The following is a 20937-nucleotide window of genomic DNA, read 5'->3' as shown; positions in this document are numbered from 1 at the left end:
GCTCATTTATCGGTTTATTTTTATATTTCACCTAAGTTATTGTGTGTGGTGTCGTATAAATGCGGGAAACTGTTATTTTTTTAATGGGAATACTAGTACAACTGTACATGCTTTATTTATTTATTAATTTATTACAAAGGTTGTACATCCGGGCACTTATGAGGTACAAATTGACTTTCAAGAGAAATTGCAATTAAAGTCCAAAAAACGCGGCAACAAATTACCAATGAACACGGAATAGTATGTATATTTTATAATATATGAATTTATTGTTGTTCTAAGCCCCCCCCCCAAGAAGATACAAGGAGGAGTGACATTGCCATGTATAAATCCTAATAGACGTGATCATTGATTATATTACACGTGTTTGCCGATCTTCCGCTCTGCCATTGATATAATCTTTTATGAATGCGGCAGATACCACCTGTGATCTGCGGCAAGTGCTCTGAGTAGCAGCCAGCAATCACTTCATTTTCAAGAACAATGCCTGTAATGCCGTCATTTACGTACATTTATTCATCAGCTGTTGTGTCATTTAAATTTAAACATATGTATCTAATTAACTTCAAGTTTGAGCATTAGAAATATTCTTCACACAAAGCAACCACACTGCATACGCGTATACCGCAGGGCATACCATTGTTGATTAACAAAGTACCCGGATGTAGAATGCTTCCCTCTATCGGGGAAGCGAAAATGCTGCCGGATTCATTTAAGGTTCAGATTTGGACTTTTCGCCGTCAATTTTCACGTCCCTTTCGAGTAGTACATTTTTCAAATGTTAATGACAGGCGTCATGTTTATAGCTCTGGGTCGGGTACTTCTGTGGCTTGTCACATGACTGTGTTCGACCAGACATCACTCGTCGCCGCTCGCCCCTGCGTTTTCAAACAGGGCCGGGATCGGCTTAGTCTTGACGGCCGGCGAGTGTATGCTATAATCACACAGAAGCGATAGTAATTTCTGCCGTTGTATACACGATTCACTTCAACCAATAAATACGAAACGAATTGACACGAGTCGGTAGTAGCGACGATTTTAATGACATTCGCACGAGGTCGAAGGTGACGACGACAGGCTTTGAATATTTATAAGTGTTTATTTATGTATGCCGCTGGGAGTGAGCTATTTTGGCACAACAGCATGTGTCGGCCGTGACGTCATGTCGTAACGGCCAATCAGCGGTGATCGTGTCGGCATTCAATAAATCGATACGGACGTGACGTAGCGTAGAGTTGGTTAGCGAAGCTATTTTCCAGCGTCGCCCGTCGTTGACAGCTCGCTAGTTGTGTTCCGTGGTGCTGTGCAGCCCTTTACAGGTCAGTTTTTGTTGTCGTCAGGTAGTCTTGTTATTGTCGTAAGTTCTTCATTGCGCCCATGTACATTTCACCCCAGCCACTCTACAATGGGCGGCCAACGTCGCGTGTGTACAAGAATGGATCCACTGTTAGCGATCATGGCGTACCATTTAGTTCGCTTCCCGCTTGCATCTCGTCTGATTTTCTCCACGCTGACGCCGGTCTCTTTAAGCCGTTTCGCTGAACCCCGAAATCGACTAGGAGTGTTCCGGGTTGCTATATTTGTCAATTTCACTGTCAAAGTTTCCATTCTTGGTAAAAGTTTCAAGACTTTTACGAAAGTGACTTGCCAACTCATTACGTATGCAGATCAGTATGGATATTGAGGGTCAATCAACTGTATAGCAGGCATGTCTGTCTCCTGCAGATAGCTGGCTCGCCCAACTGCGTCGTGGTTCTGCGCGGCTCGACAAAATGCACTCTTCTCAAAGCTCATAGCCACCTGAGTATTTGTGTACATTTCCTTCAACTCGGAATTCATGATTAATTTGCATTAGAAAAGAGATTGTTTTCGCCTGTGCTGAGCTTTTGAGGCGGCATTCACGGTGCTGTCGGGGTAGAATTTTATCAAGCTTGAATACTTCCGCTGATGCATGCGGTCTGAATAAATCCAGTCAAAAAATACCTGCGGAAATTGTCACGACGTTTTGTTTGCTGAGTGATTTGTGTCTCGTAAAATATCATGTGATCGTGTGTCCGTTTCTCGCCTTCGAGATAAAAATAGTTTATACACAGGTATCTTAAGTTCGTAGAAAACACACGAACTTATCTCTAACCCTTAGGCGTAAAATGGCGAGAGGTTGAAACCCAGCCAGCTTGTCGTTGCAAGCGAGCATATCGATATCCGTCATGTCGTCTACTTTCATTACTCTACATCCGCTGTGGAATATCCGGAGTCTGGCATTCGATATCATCTCACTTTACACGGACATGGACCGAATCTTCATAATTTGTACTCTGATTCCAGGATTTCATGAATTTTACCCCCTTTCGATTTTAACCCGATTTAAATTCATGGAAACGAATTATATATATATATATATTATAAAGATTGTTATAAATATATTTTCAAAATGAGTCTCTTTACTCCAAATCACATTTTCAAGAAAAATATCGTATTCTATCTTTTTGATCTTTTTTGTGCTAAAAACACAATTCGTAACGTGTTGTAAATTATTTTATGTGGATCTGTGATTTTATTATTTCATTCGTATTTTTTATTTATATTCTTGTAATATAGTTCGAAAAATTGGTGAGCCAATACGTCTGGGAAAACATTCGGATTGTGACCTGTTCACGACCTGTTTGTGACCTTTGACACATTCAGTGGGAAAGCGGCAAAGTGAACGATTCCATTCATATTATTCATAAAAAATCCTATAATAGAATATAAGTCAACTTCAATTGCATTCTCATTTTTTACCACAGGTGTGTTCTGAAAAGTCAAATATCGATAGTATTGTGTAAAAATCCAAATTAATTCTAGTTATTTTTCATCATATCCGTAGTCGGCCTAAATGACCCAAAATAACGTATATTTTAGATAACACAAGCATAATTACCGACATCGATAGTCGAAATAGAGTGTCTTTACGGACATAGTCAGTTGGCTGTTTAAATTTGTTTAGAAACTGAAAAAATAACTAACATCAACCAACAACTATTATTAGAACTGTTGGTTATTCTGTTTCAAGTTTCGCGCTCATTTCTAGCGACAGACTTTAAGTGTTGTGTCCTAATTAGTTATGAGGTACATATGGCAAACAGGGATGGAGTCACATTACCATCCACTACCAGACACGCATTAATTGTGGTCACTTCAAGCTATCTCTCAATGGATACCCTCATCTCTTGCCTATTTTCGTCACCGAGGCCATCTTTTGTGCGATTTAGAGCCTGGCTTAATCTGTTTTGGAATCTGGGTCGATTTCAATCGCTCCACGTCGAACAATTTGGTGAAATTATGGGAAATAATAACACTTCGAACGAGGCTGCGCAGTATCGTCAATGGCATTAATAATTAACGGATTTATTGTCATTATTCTAAAGTGTTTTTTAAATACAATTATCATTTTTTCTTGTCTTTTAACATTAATTTGTAAATCTGTGCTTTTGGACCCTTTTAGAAACTCCCGAGTTTTAACTAAGATCTGTGTCTTTGAGATTTTCAGAGAAAGTTGGCCAATTTCGCGAACGATATCATATTTCGATGATCATATGTTCACAGGCAGTCTGTACTTACAGTGGTGTTATCTCCCCGTTTACTAAATATAATCTACAGAATGACGCCCAGCGACGTTTAGATTATCGTGTTGTCGTGACGTTCGACTATTCTATGTACGCATACATTTAACACGCATTGGAAACGTAACATGAGAGATGAATGATGTCTGTTTGATAGTACCGTTACCATGGTGATGTTACGTACACAAATTAAAAAAAAACTCTACAGAAAGTTGTACCTGATTAGTTATAACTTCTCACAGTCAAACCAATCGGAAAACAGTTTTATGTTGTCAATTATTAAATCCTGCATTGCAGAAATGGTTCAACCCAACTGCACTGATTTAGTAAAATTCAATAAATATATAAAACACACTGAGTATGTAACGAAAATAGTTTATATCGGATATAACTTATGATGCAAACAAACGATCGTGTATGTATGTGTGTGTGGGGGGGGGGGAGTACGATCGCCGTCGGTCAGCGTGAATATTGTGACAATTAAAATGGAGGTGTATTGCGCTTTTGTCGCTCCTTAGCAAGAGTATGAGCCATGATTTTTGATGATGTAATGTGGTTGCGATGTTATGCTAAAGCTAGAGTCTGCAATCCATACTGATGACGAGTGGGACTGAATTTAAATCTGAAGGAATCAATGAAGGGGAAGGAAATACTTGAAAATCGTAATCAGTCTCGAATGGAGTATATATCGTCGGTCTAAGCTCCGATGGGGGGGGGGGGGTAAATTTTTGTGATGGAGCTTTGTATGCATTACCCTTGACCTTGTGTCTGATTTATTCATCTGTATGTGGTCTATGAGGGAGGGGGTGTTAATGCATAGTTTATTTTACCACTTATGTTAACAATGAACAGAAAGAGATAATGACACAATGATTGCTGATTAAAGAGACACTGACGTCACTCTGCGTGGTGTTAGATATGGGACTCATAGCGACGTATACAACGCATGTACAATACTAGTACATTGTGTGTTCACTTGAAATTCAAATGCGCGCTGTTTGACGATGAAATCAACATTTTTTACTAATATACGTATTTTCCAACCTTCAGAAGTGTGTATCTGTCTTTTATTTTTTTTATCTGAGTTCATGGTTTGTTTCCAAAAGCAGGAAGTTTATTTAGGCTGAACTGTTTGACGGCAGCCTCCGTGTTGTAGATACAGGGCTTTAATTTTTAAAATGTAACTTTGCATTTATACATTCAACTAGATTTCAAAGTCCAATCACCTAAACTTGCAAACTTAAACAATTACAGCGCTTACTTCTCGTTCGTTCAGACACGGTTCTAGTATTGTAAATGTAGCGTATTACGAGAACGTATAGGATTGGTATATCTTGCCGATACACTTTGAGCTATGATTGCACTTATAATCACTACGTCCGTCAGCTTGTCTGTCCGTGTCTCCGCCGTGTATTGACACGTACGTATTAACTCTTCTGTGATCTTTTGGGGCTTGGCCGATTATGTTCAAACTTGACAGGCAGGTCACATCTGTATTATTTTAAGACGGAGAAACCTAACAAAATATATCCTGATCCACGGTTGCTGTGACAACAGCCGAAATACTAATTTGTGCAACCTTCGCGGCAAATGTATCTTCTCCTTTACAATTGTTCTACAGAGTCTATTAAGCATTTAAATTACCACCATCACATTTCCTGTTTTGGATTTGTGTTTCAATGAAATAGACAGTTATTGATTTTGTTGTTTAAAAATGTTTACTGGCATCCGAGTAAATTTGAGGTATTTCTCGTGTTGTAGCCACGCCCACCTATCCTGAAACAGTGGACTGTTTCCGGCTTTCCGACTCTAGCCGAATTTACGGTTACTAAACAGATGAAGTCTGCATTTACAGTGGTTTTATCTTTTACTTTACTGATATAATCTTACAGGATGATGCCCAACAACGTTCAGATTATCTAGCTGCGCCTGTATGTTGTTCGACCTTCCCTAGGGGGGGGGGCAAGGGGGTAGTTTGTACAGGTTTACAGGAAATAAAAAAGGCATTTTGAATTTTAACACGAAATAAAATGAAAGTAAAAGTAAAAACTAAAAAATGTTTTTTTTTTACACTTTACAGATAAAGCAATACCCTAAATACATTTTACATTTTTATAATATACTAGTATTTGATCATTGAGTTTAAAAATCAAAATTGGAAATTGCGTACTAATTACAATATTTTGTATACGCTTACAAAAATAAGATCTTTTTACAAATTTACGGACATCTAAAATAGCTGATTACATTTACACCTTACTCATGTCTACGAATTTCCGTTCTTTTTTAATTTATTAATATTACATTATTACGAAAATAAAAACAATTGATTACAGCTTACGAAAATACCCCTTGCCAACCATCTTCATAAGTATGCGTACGTTAGACACGTAGTGGAAACGTAACACGAACGATGCATAATATATCACTATCCTCCGTTGTCTGTGTGACAGTACTGGTACCATGTTGATATTACTGTTGTAGCATCAACGTACAACAATTCAAAACTCTACAGAAAATTGTACCTGATTGGAAACCAGCTTGTTTGTTGGCAGATAATTTGTTTACTCAACTCAGCTTCTCTGATTTAGTACAAAATGTATGTTTAACTACTAGCTATGTTCCTACCACATGAAGTTGTGGCTGAGTACCCGCAATGACGTACGTGGGAAACATCTAATAACTGTACATAGGGGGAAATGAAATATAAGAACTGGTAAATAGGAACGGGTGCAGGATTTCAGGTTAGAGAGCGCGCCTTTGCAATGACATCATTGCCGAATTGTATTGTCGGATATACGTATAAGGAACGAAGCTAGCTGTAGGTTATCGTCATTCGGGCCAAATTTCTGCGAGATTTGGAACTTTTCTTCACTTTTTCATAACAAGTCGTGAAAAAAGAGATGAAAAGTCCCAAATCTCACAGGAAACGAGAATGGGCATAAGTGGAGTCATGAACCCACAGTTAGGGGCGCACCTGATAATTTAAAGCGCGGTAGTCGTCGCGCTGCGCATGTGCGAGATATATGGGTCTCATATGAACAAATATTTTGACTGTTGCGCAGATCAACAAGTACGAGCTGAGACGTTTCCAAGCTTTAATTAGGCAATTTTCATGTGATTGGAAGGAGTCACCGTCGGTAATCAGTGTAAGTCGCGCCCAGGTCAAACCTCATACTTGTGATTTCCATTTGAAGAACGCATTGGATTGTGGGAAAATCAATGTTTATCAACACAAATGTCGCACATGCGCAGCACGACGACTACCGCGCTTTAAATGATTTTCATGGCATTCCATGCTGTGGCTCCCGATGTAGGATACGCCTTGATGGGGCATTCTAACCTGATATGTGGAGGGAATGCGCAATTGATCGGAGCATTTGTGTCTCAAAACTGAAATGATTAGATTGACAATGTGGGTTAATCGTGCAGGAGTCTTAATAAGGCATTCTTTCGTAAATTATCGTGTATCGGACACGTGACCCTGCATCTCCAAACTCGACTCGGTCACACTGCGTCGCCGAACTCAGCGGAAATGAAATTCCTCGCTTGTGACACGTGAATCAAAAATAGGGATCGGCTGCTATTAGCGTCATATACAGCGGTGTATAGCTATCAACGTTGGTTATGGACTTCATGAACATATAATTAGAAAAAATACAAAATATTTATTATGATTTTGATTTATTAGATTTTGGCAGGTATGAATTTGTGTGACGTCATCCAACCCGGACATACCGTTATTAAAATGTTCTGCCTGACTCTGCTATAGTTCGCGGCATGCTAGTTTGGAGTAAAGCGGTATTAGCATACAGTACCAGTACACTAATAGCTCCAGGTTGAGATTACTATTCCCATGGAAGGTACTAATACCTTCCATGCTATTCCAGTATTGGTAATCCACTTGGTTCGACTAATCCGAATTAAATTTCGGGTGGTTCTGATTTATATTTTGATATTCATATGCATTGTGTCTTTCAACGTTAAATCAGAAAAAAAAGGTCATAGCGTGGTAGTGGCAACAAACATCCCGTGGGATTCGACGAACGCGAAAGTATTTTGGGGGATATTTCCATGCTTAATAATGTGCTGTACACATTTGATGATGGTCAATTTCGATTAAGTAAGGGTATTCAAACGCAATGTTTCCTTGTCAAAGATCGGTTCTTCGATGTGAGCTACGAAATAAAGAAATTAGAGTTCAAAATCAAATCGTTCAATTTTTGCTGCAGACGTTCGACATGCGTCTTTCACGCAACTCGCGAGATCTCGCAGTTGAACGGAAAATCACCTATTACATATGAAATACATGATACTTTTGTTTTCTAGATGTTTAAGCATTATATTTAATTATTGAGTGATTTAACTGGTCTAGGGTGTTTCGAGTATCTGACATTTTCCCTGGTTGCTAATGACTAAGAGCGCTTGCGATATAAATGGACATTGGGGTTGTTGTTTCAAGTGTAATAGCCAGTCTGCGTGACTTCGCTCGTTGCTGTTTTCAAGTTGTCTCAGCAGAAAATATGTCACAAATTAACTATAGATACCAAAATGGTATAATTTAAATTACCATGTTGTCCAACACCGTGACGTTTCCATATTTCACTAAAACGTTGTCAACTTTCAAAGGGAACATAGAAGCCTGCAATTCAAAATCAATGTGTTCGGAACGAAACTGAAACTGCTATAGTAAAATATCAAGATAGTACTGAATATTTCTCCTGGCCGGAAGTGAGTCTACGTCGAAGGACCTCTTCCCGAACATGATAGCAACCAGGGAACCCGAAACTCGTATATTGGCAGTAAAGTCTACTTTTTACATCTTGTATATTAATACAAATACATTCTTATTATAATATATGTTTTAATAAATAACGTTCGGTTCGATAATAAAGATTGTATTACTTCACAATTAGCCTGACAAGGTCGCGTGAGTTGCGCCCTCTGCGGTGTTCCAAATCCAACCTGATAGAACCATGTAGTTTTTCACTTCCCGACAATGTTTTGTCGGTACCAATCAAAATTGCATGATCGTCAAATAGTGACAATCATCGAAGTGTAACCCATCCGTGTTTATTTGTTTACATAATGTTAGTGGGGTCTGACGCCGTTCGGCCGGCGAGGGCGCCACTCACACCTAAATGTCAAATAAGTGACGCTGGGCACTCAACCCCATTGGCCATAGAGGAGTTCCATCCCAATTACGCTAAAACATATTTTTCGTTTAAATTATAAAAAAAACACGGATTTTGTCATTGTAGATAAGTTGTTTCGTGCAATGAAAATGGCGAGCGATAATGAATCCAAAGATTCCGCATCAACTGGCAAGAACGAATCGCTTCAAGTTAAAAGGGAAGTTGAGACTGAGGAGCCCGCTGCCGTCGAAGAACAAGAGCCACATAAACGTGGCGCGGACGAGGATGACGGCGACGATGATGACGACGATGATGATGACGACTTGAACGACAACTTTGGAAGTCGACGTAATCACAGTTCAAATGCCATAGAACTCACTCGCAGGCGTAGCTTGGACGAGCACAGTCGCAATTCTAATGAAGATTACGGGATGGAGGTATGTGTGCAATAAAACATTATAAACACTATTAAAGGGGGAGTCACCTGCGCATGCGTCAGATGGCCATAGCGTGTCATTGTTTACAAACAAGTATCTACCCATGAGCTTTTGCGTTTGTTAGCATGTGTTGTACGCAGGTGACGACCCTCCCGCTTTAATTATTTGTTTCTCTGCAGTCATCGTTATAAAAATATATATATATATGCAATTGTTGAATGGATCAATGATTAGGTTCTACCAGAGGTACATTACTTGGGGTTTGTAACTACGGTGACATGATACCAAGATCCCGTCACAATCTCGCTCTCGCATAAGCGTTCCAACTCAGAAAAAATGCGAATGCGCATGCCCGAGGTAACTAGGATACTGGGATGTCCAGGTGGATCAAAATAGCTGCCCACGATATGACGGATTACGAGAACTATATTTTCTGTACATTTTCGATGTATTACATTTTTCACTATGATAGTGACAAGAAAAGTTTATTTTTTTCATTACAAACCTTGAACATTGATATGCGTCATGTCAGAAGGTCGTAGCCTCAGTCTCGCTATCTACGAGAAGAGACTTGAATGGGATCTTGACATGATGTCACCATACAGTACTATGCGAGTTGCAAACCCCAAGTAATGTACCTCTGGTTCTACCGATGAATGAAAAAATGAATGATTTGAATATTACAGAGTCAGTCTGTATAATGTTGCATGGAAATACCGAATAGAAGTTACTTCTATATTAACTACTGATTATAGTCTGGAAACAACTTGCCAATATAATTATGTCTACTTTTATTGTTGTAGTATGTGTATGCAGCGGACTGTGTTTGTGAGCTAACTGGATCAGAACTGGCGAAAATTATTATTTGTCAGTCATTGTACTCAATAGTTCGAGGAATTGCTCAACCTTATGTCTTGACACGAACTATTATACTATTTGTATTCATAATACACATTTCCCACACACCCCCTTGCGACGAAATACTTGAAGCGGTTCAAATCGTCGATGTCGTTTTGAAATATAATCAATCATCACCTATGAAAATTATGACGGAACTATCTTTGGCATGTGTTTCTTGCAGGCCCAGATGCTTACAACCCCCCCCCCCCCCCACTCAGGATCCATAGGGGGCCGCATGCGCGTTCCCATTTTCTCGGGAAAGAGGGTACTTTTTGACGATCTGTCTCGGGAACATTTTCCCGAGAAAATCGTAGAAAAGGGGGTATTTTTTGCTTGTTTTCCCGAGATTCTCAAAATAGGGGGTGTATTTCAAAACACTTCCCGAGATATACAAAAAAAGGGGGTTTAAAAAGAGTTCAAGACTGAAAAGTTCCCTAGATAGGGGGTGAAATTCATCCAAAAAGCCCGTCAAAGGGGGGGTTAAATTTTCTTCTTCTCCCTAGATAGGGGGGGGGTCAAAAAAAATGATAGCCCCCCTAAATATAGGGAGTGGGGGGCCGGGCTTACAACAAAATGCGATGAAAAAAATGATTTAAATACAATTTAGGGGGTGACCCATTTTAAATTTGGGTTGGGTTGAAGGAAACTGGTCAATGGCATTCTTTTTTCACTACTGTGGCAGAGATTTTTTTTCTGAGAGCATGTCTGAGCACTTTTATTTTCATCGCTAAATCAGTTTTTTTTTCTGTTGAAAGAGGTTTTTTTTTCTTACTACTAGTATTGAGCCTGTGGATTGTTGATTGATTTCAGCCCACATCATTTTTTTTAAATCATCCAGATTTCTAATGGGTTACCAATTAGTTGTCGGTCGCAATAACTTTGCGGCGGAATCAACCGCATCTAGGCTGAACCTTAATAGTCGAAATAATATTTCTTGCCTGAAACACCGCATCGGGAAGTGGCCGCGTGCGCGTCGGGTTAAATTCGCGATTGTTATGTAAATATGACGCCGTGGATTATCCAATGATATTGTTAAAAAGTATTGGTCCGTACCAAATGAACGAAAACAGCCGATCAGATTAGTAGGATGCACCCCGAAGATGTGCCATCCGGCGTAGACCAGGGATCAGATCAGAATTGTCAAACTACATCAATACTGGCGAGTATTTTTCCTTTTCATGACTCTCTTAGCGTGTTTCAGTGGCTCAGTCCCTGGGGGCCTCTACCGCACACTGGTCGTTTCACCCCAAAGTTGTCGGAGGTCGCGCCACCGGGCTAGCACTTTCACGCACAGTGAGACATACCAGTTTAGTGCTTCAGTGCTTCATCGCGAGTTGGCAGGTCCTGTGTGAGTAGATGATCCGACCGAATTGAATGAATATTCCCTAAATTTCAACAACATTCCCCTTCAACATACTGTGAATGAAAATACTATGAGCGATGTACATTGCTCATGATTTGCGCGCCAGTTGCAGCGAGCAGGCGACTACATTTAGTTTTCAAACACGTCTGGTTGTGGATGCAACTCAGGAACAGCGTTGAATGCTGGTGCTACACTATGTGTATATATAAATTGTTGAAGAAAAATTTGTAATTTATGATTTTTCAAATAACTTTAACGGCGAAAGAGCGAGAAAACACCCGTTACTTGCGCCCTCTGTCGACAAACGTCCATAATGTGACGCCAGGTGTTGTTCAGTAAATTCTAAAAGTAGGTAGATGTATCGCAAACCACCCGTCTAGCAATAATAAGGAGTTTTATACGGTAAACCTACATGGCTGCAATAATTAGTCTCGTTCGATATGGGGCTCATAGCGACGTACACAACGCTTGTAAAATACATTGTTTATTTACATGAAATTCGCGAAGGCCACCTCCCCTTTGATATTGTTATTTTTTTCATTGTTTAAAATATTATTATTAGTATTCAAACAAAGTCAATTCTAAACGAAACATCCATTTTTAAATTACTTGTAGAATGTAGTCATGATATTCTTTCAGCAATATATTGTGCTTCAAATATTTCGTAGCTCAAAAAATGTTCAAGGTCAGTGCAGCGGCAACATGCACACAAGGAAATTTAATGCCCATATTGCCTTACAAAGACCTTTATGAAAAAACATTAGGTATTTGTTGGGTAATGCCACTGACTGACTCAACACAAGAATTTTTGTGAAACTGGAACTAAAAATCATTGCAACTCAATTTATTTCTCATTTGTAGTCGCTGCATCCCGGAGAAGACTTTCGACCTGTCTTAAACGATGATGGTGACAACTTCCTGGAAGTAGAATGTGGTGAAAACAAAGCTCTACTCTATTTGAATAAATTGTGTCAAGGAAGCAAAGGACAGTGCATATATTTCAAGGTGAGGTCAGAAAGAAAGTTATCTTAGCACATGTTGAAAGACTATATGTTTTGCCAAAATGAATGAAGAAAATGGCATCAGTAGATGATGTGTTAATGTTGAATTTTGCTTTCCTGCATTCTACTTGTCTATAATTTTGATATTTGTCATATTTCCAGTCAGTGTTACCTGTAAGGAAATTTTATATTACACGTATACAACTTTTTCTCCAAGCAAGTTATATATTTATTGTTGCTATCATAAAATTTGAATGATTGTAGAAGGCAAAATTTACCAGTACAAATTCTGAGAAAATTATGAGAGAAAAAAAATATCTAAGATGAATCTTGTTTGTTTTTTGACTTCTAGGAATCCTGGTTAACACCAAATGAATTCCAGTACGTCAGTGGACGGGAAACTGCCAAGGATTGGAAGCGGAGTATCCGTCATCGAGGAAAATGTTTGAAAACATTGATGAACCGTGGATTAATTCAGACACACCCACCAATTTGTGATTGTGCCGCTTGTAGAGTAAGCACTCCAGTAGTAAGTAATCTCAGAGATTTGTCACTCAAAATATTCAAGTGACAAATTGTTTGTATTGGATGAGCATGCCCATGATGAACGAGAATGAGATGAACGACTATGTGTCTGTGATCATACAGGAGCTCTTTAGAGAATCTTTTATATTTATCTTGTTATTGTATTGAATTTTCAATAGAATCGTGGCCGTCTTGCTGAAAAACGTACAAGCATTATGCCGACTATGGTTCTCGGCAGGCGACTTGGTCATGGTGACTATGGTGATCCGAAGCAGGGTATTTCAATTACGAGAGAAGTTAGTTCGCCATCATGCTCAAATCAGATGAGGAAAAGGTATAATACTTTCAACATTTACTATTAATTACTATCAGTATATTGAAGTTATGTATCAGGCCCAGAATAAAAAAAAATGTGCTTTTTGCAGATTTTGCCATAAAAAAGAAAAGAAAAAATCACATATATCACATGGGACACATATTAAACAACAACAATTTAGGCACTTTCAGATAAATTCATGAAATTCCCATAAATAATATCATAGTCAAAAGCACCATGGCTTGCACAACAGGACATTAAGTAATTACTTATTTTTGTTGTATTCTTTGTTGGCAATATTTAAGTCAACTCTTGGTTTTATACTTGGTGGTTGTAAGAGCTGATGCATTTACAGTATCGATGATTGGTGGTTTTACAGAGAACAAAAAACCACAGTGAACCTCACCAGGCACGCCATAGTATTTTAGTTGTTAGATGCAAGTTGAATGACAGCAGCGTTCTTCCCAGGGCATCATAGAATAGGGTTCCTAACTCTTTAATCTGGAGACACATTAATGGCAATGCAGTATAACAATGAGTTCAATAAAGGTGATTAGCACTTAATATTCTCTAGGGAAGAACACTGGACAGCATCATTAATTGCAGACACTGCTGCAGATCGATACAGTTCATGAGACTAACCTAAAAGGACTGCAGATTAATACAGTCAATGAAATATTCCTTGCATACAATTAAAAGTTGAGTTGTGTGCTTTATACTGTTCAATAATTTTATTAATTTTCGCTGAAAAAAATATTTGGATGTTTTGTATGGAAATTATTTTCACTGATTATTTATTAGTTTATTGTAAAACATAGGAAAAAAAGTGTATTTGTTGGATTTTACTTTTACTGAATCATTCCTTCAGCGTGAATAGTGAAAATTAAATTTTTTTTACAGTATGTTCGTTAAGATGTAGATTTGTCATTGCATCGCATAATGCACCTAGTTTCCATCATTTACAGTGTTGATGGTACTAACGCCTTGTCGGCAATTATTTCACATTTACACCAAACCAGTGGATCTCACAATGGCAATGGTAGAGCATCACCAAATGAACCTGATTATAGCCGAAAACGATTCAACTCTGACAACACTCATTCTAGCAGTGGTGGCGGTATGGCAGAGAAGAGAAGGAGGAGTACATCGCCATTAACTGGTAAGTTACGCAATCAATGCAACGTTGTCAGTGAAACATGTTAATCTGAACGATTATGTATCTCCCTAGCTGATAGGTTTTAATAAAATTATAATGCATTATCAAAAGATGAGTTTCCATTTCTCTGTTGGCTGTGTCACAGAGTGCATACCCGCAACAGAAGAGTTTGATTTTATGAGTATGGTAGTCATTGGTAAGCATTGTTTCTCGCAAATATGTTACAAAATTGTGTACAGATAGTACATAGCAACTAGAGAACCGAAACTTCACTACTGTAAATTCTATCATATGATAGTCATAATGTTATTCATTTGTAAAATTTAACATAAAAAAATTAAATCACTAATTTGGCTGTGACAAAATTTTGGCGAGCATTAACTTTGATGGGATGTTTGTAAAGACACTCCACGTGGTAAAAGGCAAAGACAAGTTTATTGAGCAAAAACGACTTATAGACACAAACTACAAAACTAATAGAATTACAATTCAATAAGATACAATTCATTAAGCTACAAAATTGGGTAGGGGGCCCACTTCTACCCACCAAGACAGCACGTGCCCCCCTGAGCAATGGATTTCGGGATCCAAAAGAAGCAGGGGGAAAACCTGTATGAGGCCGCCCGACCTTGAAATGGGGGTCAGGATAAAATCCAATCCAGTGGAGCGAAATGACCCATATGCCATGTGACTAAAAATAACTACACATAGTAATGCTGCTGATTTCCCAAACATAATTAATTTTCAGTGCATATTTTCATTATTTATTTGAGTACATGCTCATTTATGTTTTGCATGCGCAGTGGCTGTTTAGCATTTTTTTTGCTGCTGCAACCATTAGTAAAAATACAGTACATACTGTAAAATGACTAATTTTCACTAGGTTTAATTTTCACTGATTTAGCATTTCAGGCATATTCATTGGGTTTTAAATTCACGGTTTTATCATTTAGATAATGTGTTCTATGCTAAATTTTACATATTCACTGGGTTTTAATTTTGCACATTTTCCAGTCAGCGAAATAAGCAAAATTAAAATCCAGTCAGTAATTAACCCCTTTACAATATCTTGGATAATAAACAATGTCTAGGCAACAGTACCACAGCAGATATAGCAGCAGTGTCACAAGATAGTGGTGACCATGTCAGGCATGTGCTTTCGATGACGTCATGATATGTAGGTGGCTATATCAGTAACAAAATCATTGTCGCTTTTTTTTTTCAGATGACGATACTAGAGATGATGCAACTTTTGAAGAGCAGCAACGAAAAATTTATGAACTTGCAAATTCGCTAGAACCACAGCAAATAGGTAATTGAATGGTGTACTGTTATGTGTTCATGATATATATAAAATCAGAGGTACATTACTTGGGGTTTGCAACTACTGTGACATGATACCAAGATCCCGATCAATCTCGCTCTTGCATAAGCGTTCCCTGCTCAGAACAATGCAAATGCGCATGCCCAAGGTAACTAGGTTACTGTGTGGTCCAGGTGGATCAAAATAGCTGCCCACGATATGATGGATTACGAGAACTATATATTTTTGTATTACAAACCTTGAACATTGATATATGTCATGTCAGAAGGTCGTAGCCTCAGTCTCGCTATCTACGAGAAGAGACTTGAATGGGATCTTGACATGATGTCACCATACAGTACTATGCGTGTTGCAAACCCCAAGTAATGTACCTCTGATAAAATATACTTCCTATGTATCTTGCATATATAGCTGGGCTCTCTCTGGAATTTGCTAGGTAATAGTAAATTTACTAATCAAGAAAAAAAAGTATTAGTAAACTTTGTCTGGAAACTGCGGAGCATTTTCCCGCGACCGAGCACAACGGGGAAGAGAGAAGGAGAGGGAGGTGTCCCATCTGTCGTTCGCCGAAAACAAGAACAGCATGCTGAAAATGGTGCTTGCTGGTGCAACTTGAGCTCTAATTTTGTGTGTAATTTCATGACATCAAATTAGGCAGTCTGCTCCACAAAATGTACCATTTATGATGGTACAACAAAACATCACAACAAAATATAATATGTAGACACCAGAACCTTTATTTGAATAACTCAGTATTAATTAAACATATTCATGATAAGCTCACATTGTTAACAGTGGGGAAAATAGTCATCATTCAAAAGTTCACTGCCTAGAACACAAGTCATCCTGTGAATAAATTTTCATGGGAAATTTCTCAGAAAAAAACTATGCCAATCAATATTATTATGAAGTAATCTCCCGTGCTCATCATGCAAACCCGCATGTTGACGTTTATGACGACACAAAATGACTATTTATTTTCATCGAAATTTCTGAATTAAAGTGAAAAAGTAACTAAAGTAACTTTCGGTCTTGTAACTCGATCTCAATGCTAAGAATGCCTGGTAAGAATGTTACACAAATTATAGTATTTTTCGATCGATTCGCTAACATTGTCTCACCTTCCATTAGCTGTGGAATCATAGCCCTATGTTGCCGACCGCATTATTTACGTGACAGACACTGGCCGGCCCATGTTCGACATACAACAACAAAAATAAAAACAAAGACGTCCGAATGAAATTGGTAGGGCAAAATTAGATTGTATGTCGCACCAAAGCGCTACGGAACCGCAGCTAACCTTCCATTATTTCTGAAATCGTGCTGCAGTACGATCAACTTTCCGTTTCTTGATGCTGTCAGGGTTAGGACACCCATATGTTTCTGGTTCTGAACACGATTTAGCGATTTCTCCATCTCGTCGTGAAAAATACTCGTCGAGCAGTTGTCTGCTCCTTTTTGACGTAGTCTCCATTTTCAATAAATTAACAAATCACGTGTTTGATAAGGGCGACATGAAACCGTTCCATACTGAGAGTAATGTCGCGGGGTATCTTGAAACACATGTCGACTAAACTACGCATGTGCGATGACACCAAAATAACTTTAGAGTGGAAAAATACATTCAATGGCAGTTCCGTGTTGATCGCGATCACCATGTAAAAATTGTTGCAATCTTAGAAGTAACGGGACATTGTTTAACTTTAAAATGACAATCACTCAAACCGTAACACGCGTGATGATCACAGTCGAGTCTTGACAATTAAATGAGGGCGATTTGAGAGGGTATTTTGTACAAAATGTGTTCGTAAGTCCTACTAATAGATATTTATTTTGTTCGTAAATCTCGTCCAAATTTCGTAATTTACGACATTTGCGAGCGACAGCGAGAGCACAGTATAGGCTGCCATATATGTTCACATTTTGGCCAACCAGCATAAGAATGTGTGATAACAACTGTTTCTCACTTATCAGCACTATACCTTGTGATGTGCTATGACCACGTTGATTGTAAGTTGTTCAATAAACAGGGACACATACATTTGATAACTACATCATTGAACAATGTTGTTATTTTTCTGCGAGTGTGAATGACTGCGTATGCATGCAAAACGTAAACAAGTGTGAAGAGTTGCTGATCATTTTTTGCCTACCGGTAGTTTTTTTTTATGCATTTATAATGTTAGAATCTCAGGTGGGGGCTAAATACCAACCAAACATTAGAAGTCAAATAAATGGTCAGAAGATTTTCAATTATAAATCAAAAAAAATTTTTTCGAACAAAGCTTTGTACATTTCATCAAATTGGTTAGGCAAAAAAAATATTTTTTTTTTTTTTCATTTTGTCAACTCTGAATGTTATCCTATTTCATGTCGGTGTGGGGAATACTTTTTTTTCTTTACTGAACACTGACTATTGGAAAACATTGCCTTAGCATTTGCACATTCACAAAGAGTGAATATGGGAATAAATTCAAGGAAAATCTATACATCAAGGTAAACTTCGTGAGCTTTGAGGCAATTGTCCTTAATGCATTCGTTCAAGCCTCACAATAACATTAATGAATCAAAAACAAAATCATTTTGTTTTACTTTATTATTTCCTGCAGAACATGCAAAACGATCATTCCAAGGTAACCCAGCATCACCAAATGGTTCTGATCGGTTATCTCCAATAGAGTCTTCGTTGCTAAACAAACAGTTACACAAATCACGAAAGCAGAGTATGCCACAACACCATGATCCAACTGCTGAGGTAAGCACATAGAAATTTTCTGTGTGGCCAATACATTGGACACCCAGTGTATATACCGTACTGGACAGTATTAGCGCCCTGTGTCCTCAACTCAGAAAAATCATGATTTTCTAGGGGTGGGCGCTTACCCGTGCACCCCTCTCGGGAAAAGAGAGCAAATGATAATGGTTTTTAAAATATTTTGGTAAAATTTACAAAGAACGATAAAAAAAAAAAGGGAAAAAGTTGCCAGTCCAAAATCGAAGTTGCCAGTCTGTTCAGTGGGTGGACTGGTAGCTGGCTAACACCCTGGCATTTGACAGATTGAGAGGAATATTACATCTTGAGGGAAAATAAAATTACGAAATTAGTTGTACTGCAAGGGACCAATGTTAAACACAATAGTGCGAAAGTGGTAGATACATGTATATGTTCATGACTAAATATGAGTATGTTAATTTGTCAGGGAGGAAGAGCACCAACTATCACATTGACGTATGGAGCAGGGCCATCATCGTCTAAATCTGCATTCCCAATCAATAGACAACATGGCTACAATGGCAGGTAAATATATTCAAATATTTGTTTACTTGTATTACCATAATGGCAGACAACAGAAAAGAAATGCAGCAAAAAAATTGAAGATAAAATTGCTAATGTTACTGATACTACAATTGATGAGAAATTAACTGAATTTTTCAGTAAACGTTGTCTGGCCAAATTTATTAAAACCTGTATGAATTATTAGCAGGTTTTATTCTTCCAAACTCCACTATCATATTCCTTGATTTGTGATTTTCCTCTGGGTCTAAACATCCCGAGAATTTTATTACTGATGCCACAGTTTGGTGAATATTTTGAAATAGAATTGGGATTGGTCATATGGTTTGGCCGTCATTTTGATATTTAGCATGTAGCATGTATGGCCAAAGCTTTTTATGAGAAAAATAAAATAATTATGATCAGTCACTATCTTGGATTTCTGGCAAAAATTTACACAATTTGGGACATTTGTTGGGAAGCTAATATATTGAATTTTGGCATTTCTGGTGATGCAACATGGAATAGCATTTTCAAATTTTGATTTGGTTTTATGTAATTATCATCCTTCTCATGATGCAACGCATGCAATAGAGTAAAAAGTCTTGCATGTTCGTTGACTAGATACAGTGTTCTCCACAATCTAAAATAGCTGGTGGGCGACCTAATTAGCATAAATTTGCATATTAATTTGCATATCATTTACATACAGCATTCTAGCATTTATGTCATGAACTGCAATACACACTAAGTTACTAGTATTTACTATTCTCTTTTTAATTTAAGGTAGAGATGCAGTTTATTTGGCTTGCTTTTTAATTGAGTAATTAGACAATGAAGATGGTATTATATATCCAACATGTTATATATTTTCCGAAAGCTTATTATACAACCTTTGTAAAACTTGTCTTTATTTTAAATATACAGAACGCGTTTTTGATTTTGGGTCAAAAATATGCTTTTTTGGACAAAAGTGGTTTAAAAAAAATTAGCTTAAAAACTTCAAGTCCGTTTGTGGGTAAAATTACATCACTGGATACCTTGGTATACTACTAATTCAAATGCGTCCACTCATCTCTCTAACGGCTTTCAAAGTCGCACAGCATGACCTCAAAGTTCACTCTTTTCTATTTTTGCATAATTTATATATCCATGTTAATTGCGGACTTGTTATTTTTGTTCCACTCGCCGTAATAAACTGTCCGGACGCATTTTGAAGGGGGAACACCTTGTCAATAATGTGTGAAAATTTCGAGGCAAATGGCCAAAGCGTCTATCAGCTATTTTAATTTAAAACCCAAGAATTCACCAAAAATAGAAGACGAGAAAAAGACTAATTTGCATATTTGCGCGTTAAACCGGGAATTACTGCTTTGTCATACTTTGTCATACTTTCTAGACTATTGAAATTGAAAGTTAACGTATAGACATAGACATTTTATGTAAAATCGTTGGACCAGAACAACTGCTCTTGAATATATAAATCAGAAACACGTCATTCATACCAGTGTTTTGATGGGGTCGGTAAAAACACGTGGCAATGCCCAGTAAATATGACGTCATCTCATGAATTATTAAACAGGGGGCGGTCCTAGGAAGGTGACCTTTTATCACGATCAAAACATCATGGCTTCTCTTCGATGTATTTTCAATAAAAAATCTACGAGTATTTCAGAGCCTATGGTTTACCGTGAAGAGTACAAAGTGGGATATTAAATTATTTATCCTTGATGATTTTTATGTAGTATTGAGAACCAACTCCAGGAAGCGAACGCACAATAATGAATAATCACGTAATCCTAGAATCGAAACGCGAGGCACAGAAGTTTTGTTCATCGTTTCCAATCCCATTTTTCCCACTGCAACATATTTGTTAAAAGAAATATTTGAATTCTGTTCGTTTT

General features: G+C 37.9%; 1 protein-coding gene across 4 annotated transcripts in view; it reads left to right on the top strand.

The window, feature by feature from the left end:
• Nucleotides 1–1161: 1161 nt before the first annotated feature.
• LOC100373226 (uncharacterized) overlaps nucleotides 1162–20937 on the top strand; it is a 31773-nt gene continuing 11997 nt past the window's right edge. For 2 of the 4 annotated variants that reach the window (XM_085490507.1, XM_085490506.1), the window contains exons 1-9: nucleotides 1162–1319; nucleotides 8864–9174; nucleotides 12299–12442; nucleotides 12791–12967; nucleotides 13143–13297; nucleotides 14245–14438; nucleotides 15661–15747; nucleotides 18369–18514; nucleotides 18960–19057. In XM_085490507.1, the coding sequence (XP_085346633.1) occupies nucleotides 8881–9174; nucleotides 12299–12442; nucleotides 12791–12967; nucleotides 13143–13297; nucleotides 14245–14438; nucleotides 15661–15747; nucleotides 18369–18514; nucleotides 18960–19057 (1295 nt within the window). In that variant the 5' untranslated portion in view covers nucleotides 1162–1319; nucleotides 8864–8880. The remainder of the gene's footprint in view (nucleotides 1320–8863; nucleotides 9175–12298; nucleotides 12443–12790; nucleotides 12968–13142; nucleotides 13298–14244; nucleotides 14439–15660; nucleotides 15748–18368; nucleotides 18515–18959; nucleotides 19058–20937) is intronic. The other 2 variants (XM_085490508.1, XM_085490509.1) reach the window with 2 other exon arrangements.

This window comes from Saccoglossus kowalevskii, chromosome 15 (genome assembly GCF_978046115.1).
Source record: "Saccoglossus kowalevskii chromosome 15, keSacKowa6.1, whole genome shotgun sequence".
Lineage (NCBI taxonomy): Eukaryota > Metazoa > Hemichordata > Enteropneusta > Harrimaniidae > Saccoglossus > Saccoglossus kowalevskii.
The sequence above is the reverse complement of the archived record's forward strand: the minus strand, read 5'-3'. Positions and strand labels throughout refer to the sequence as shown.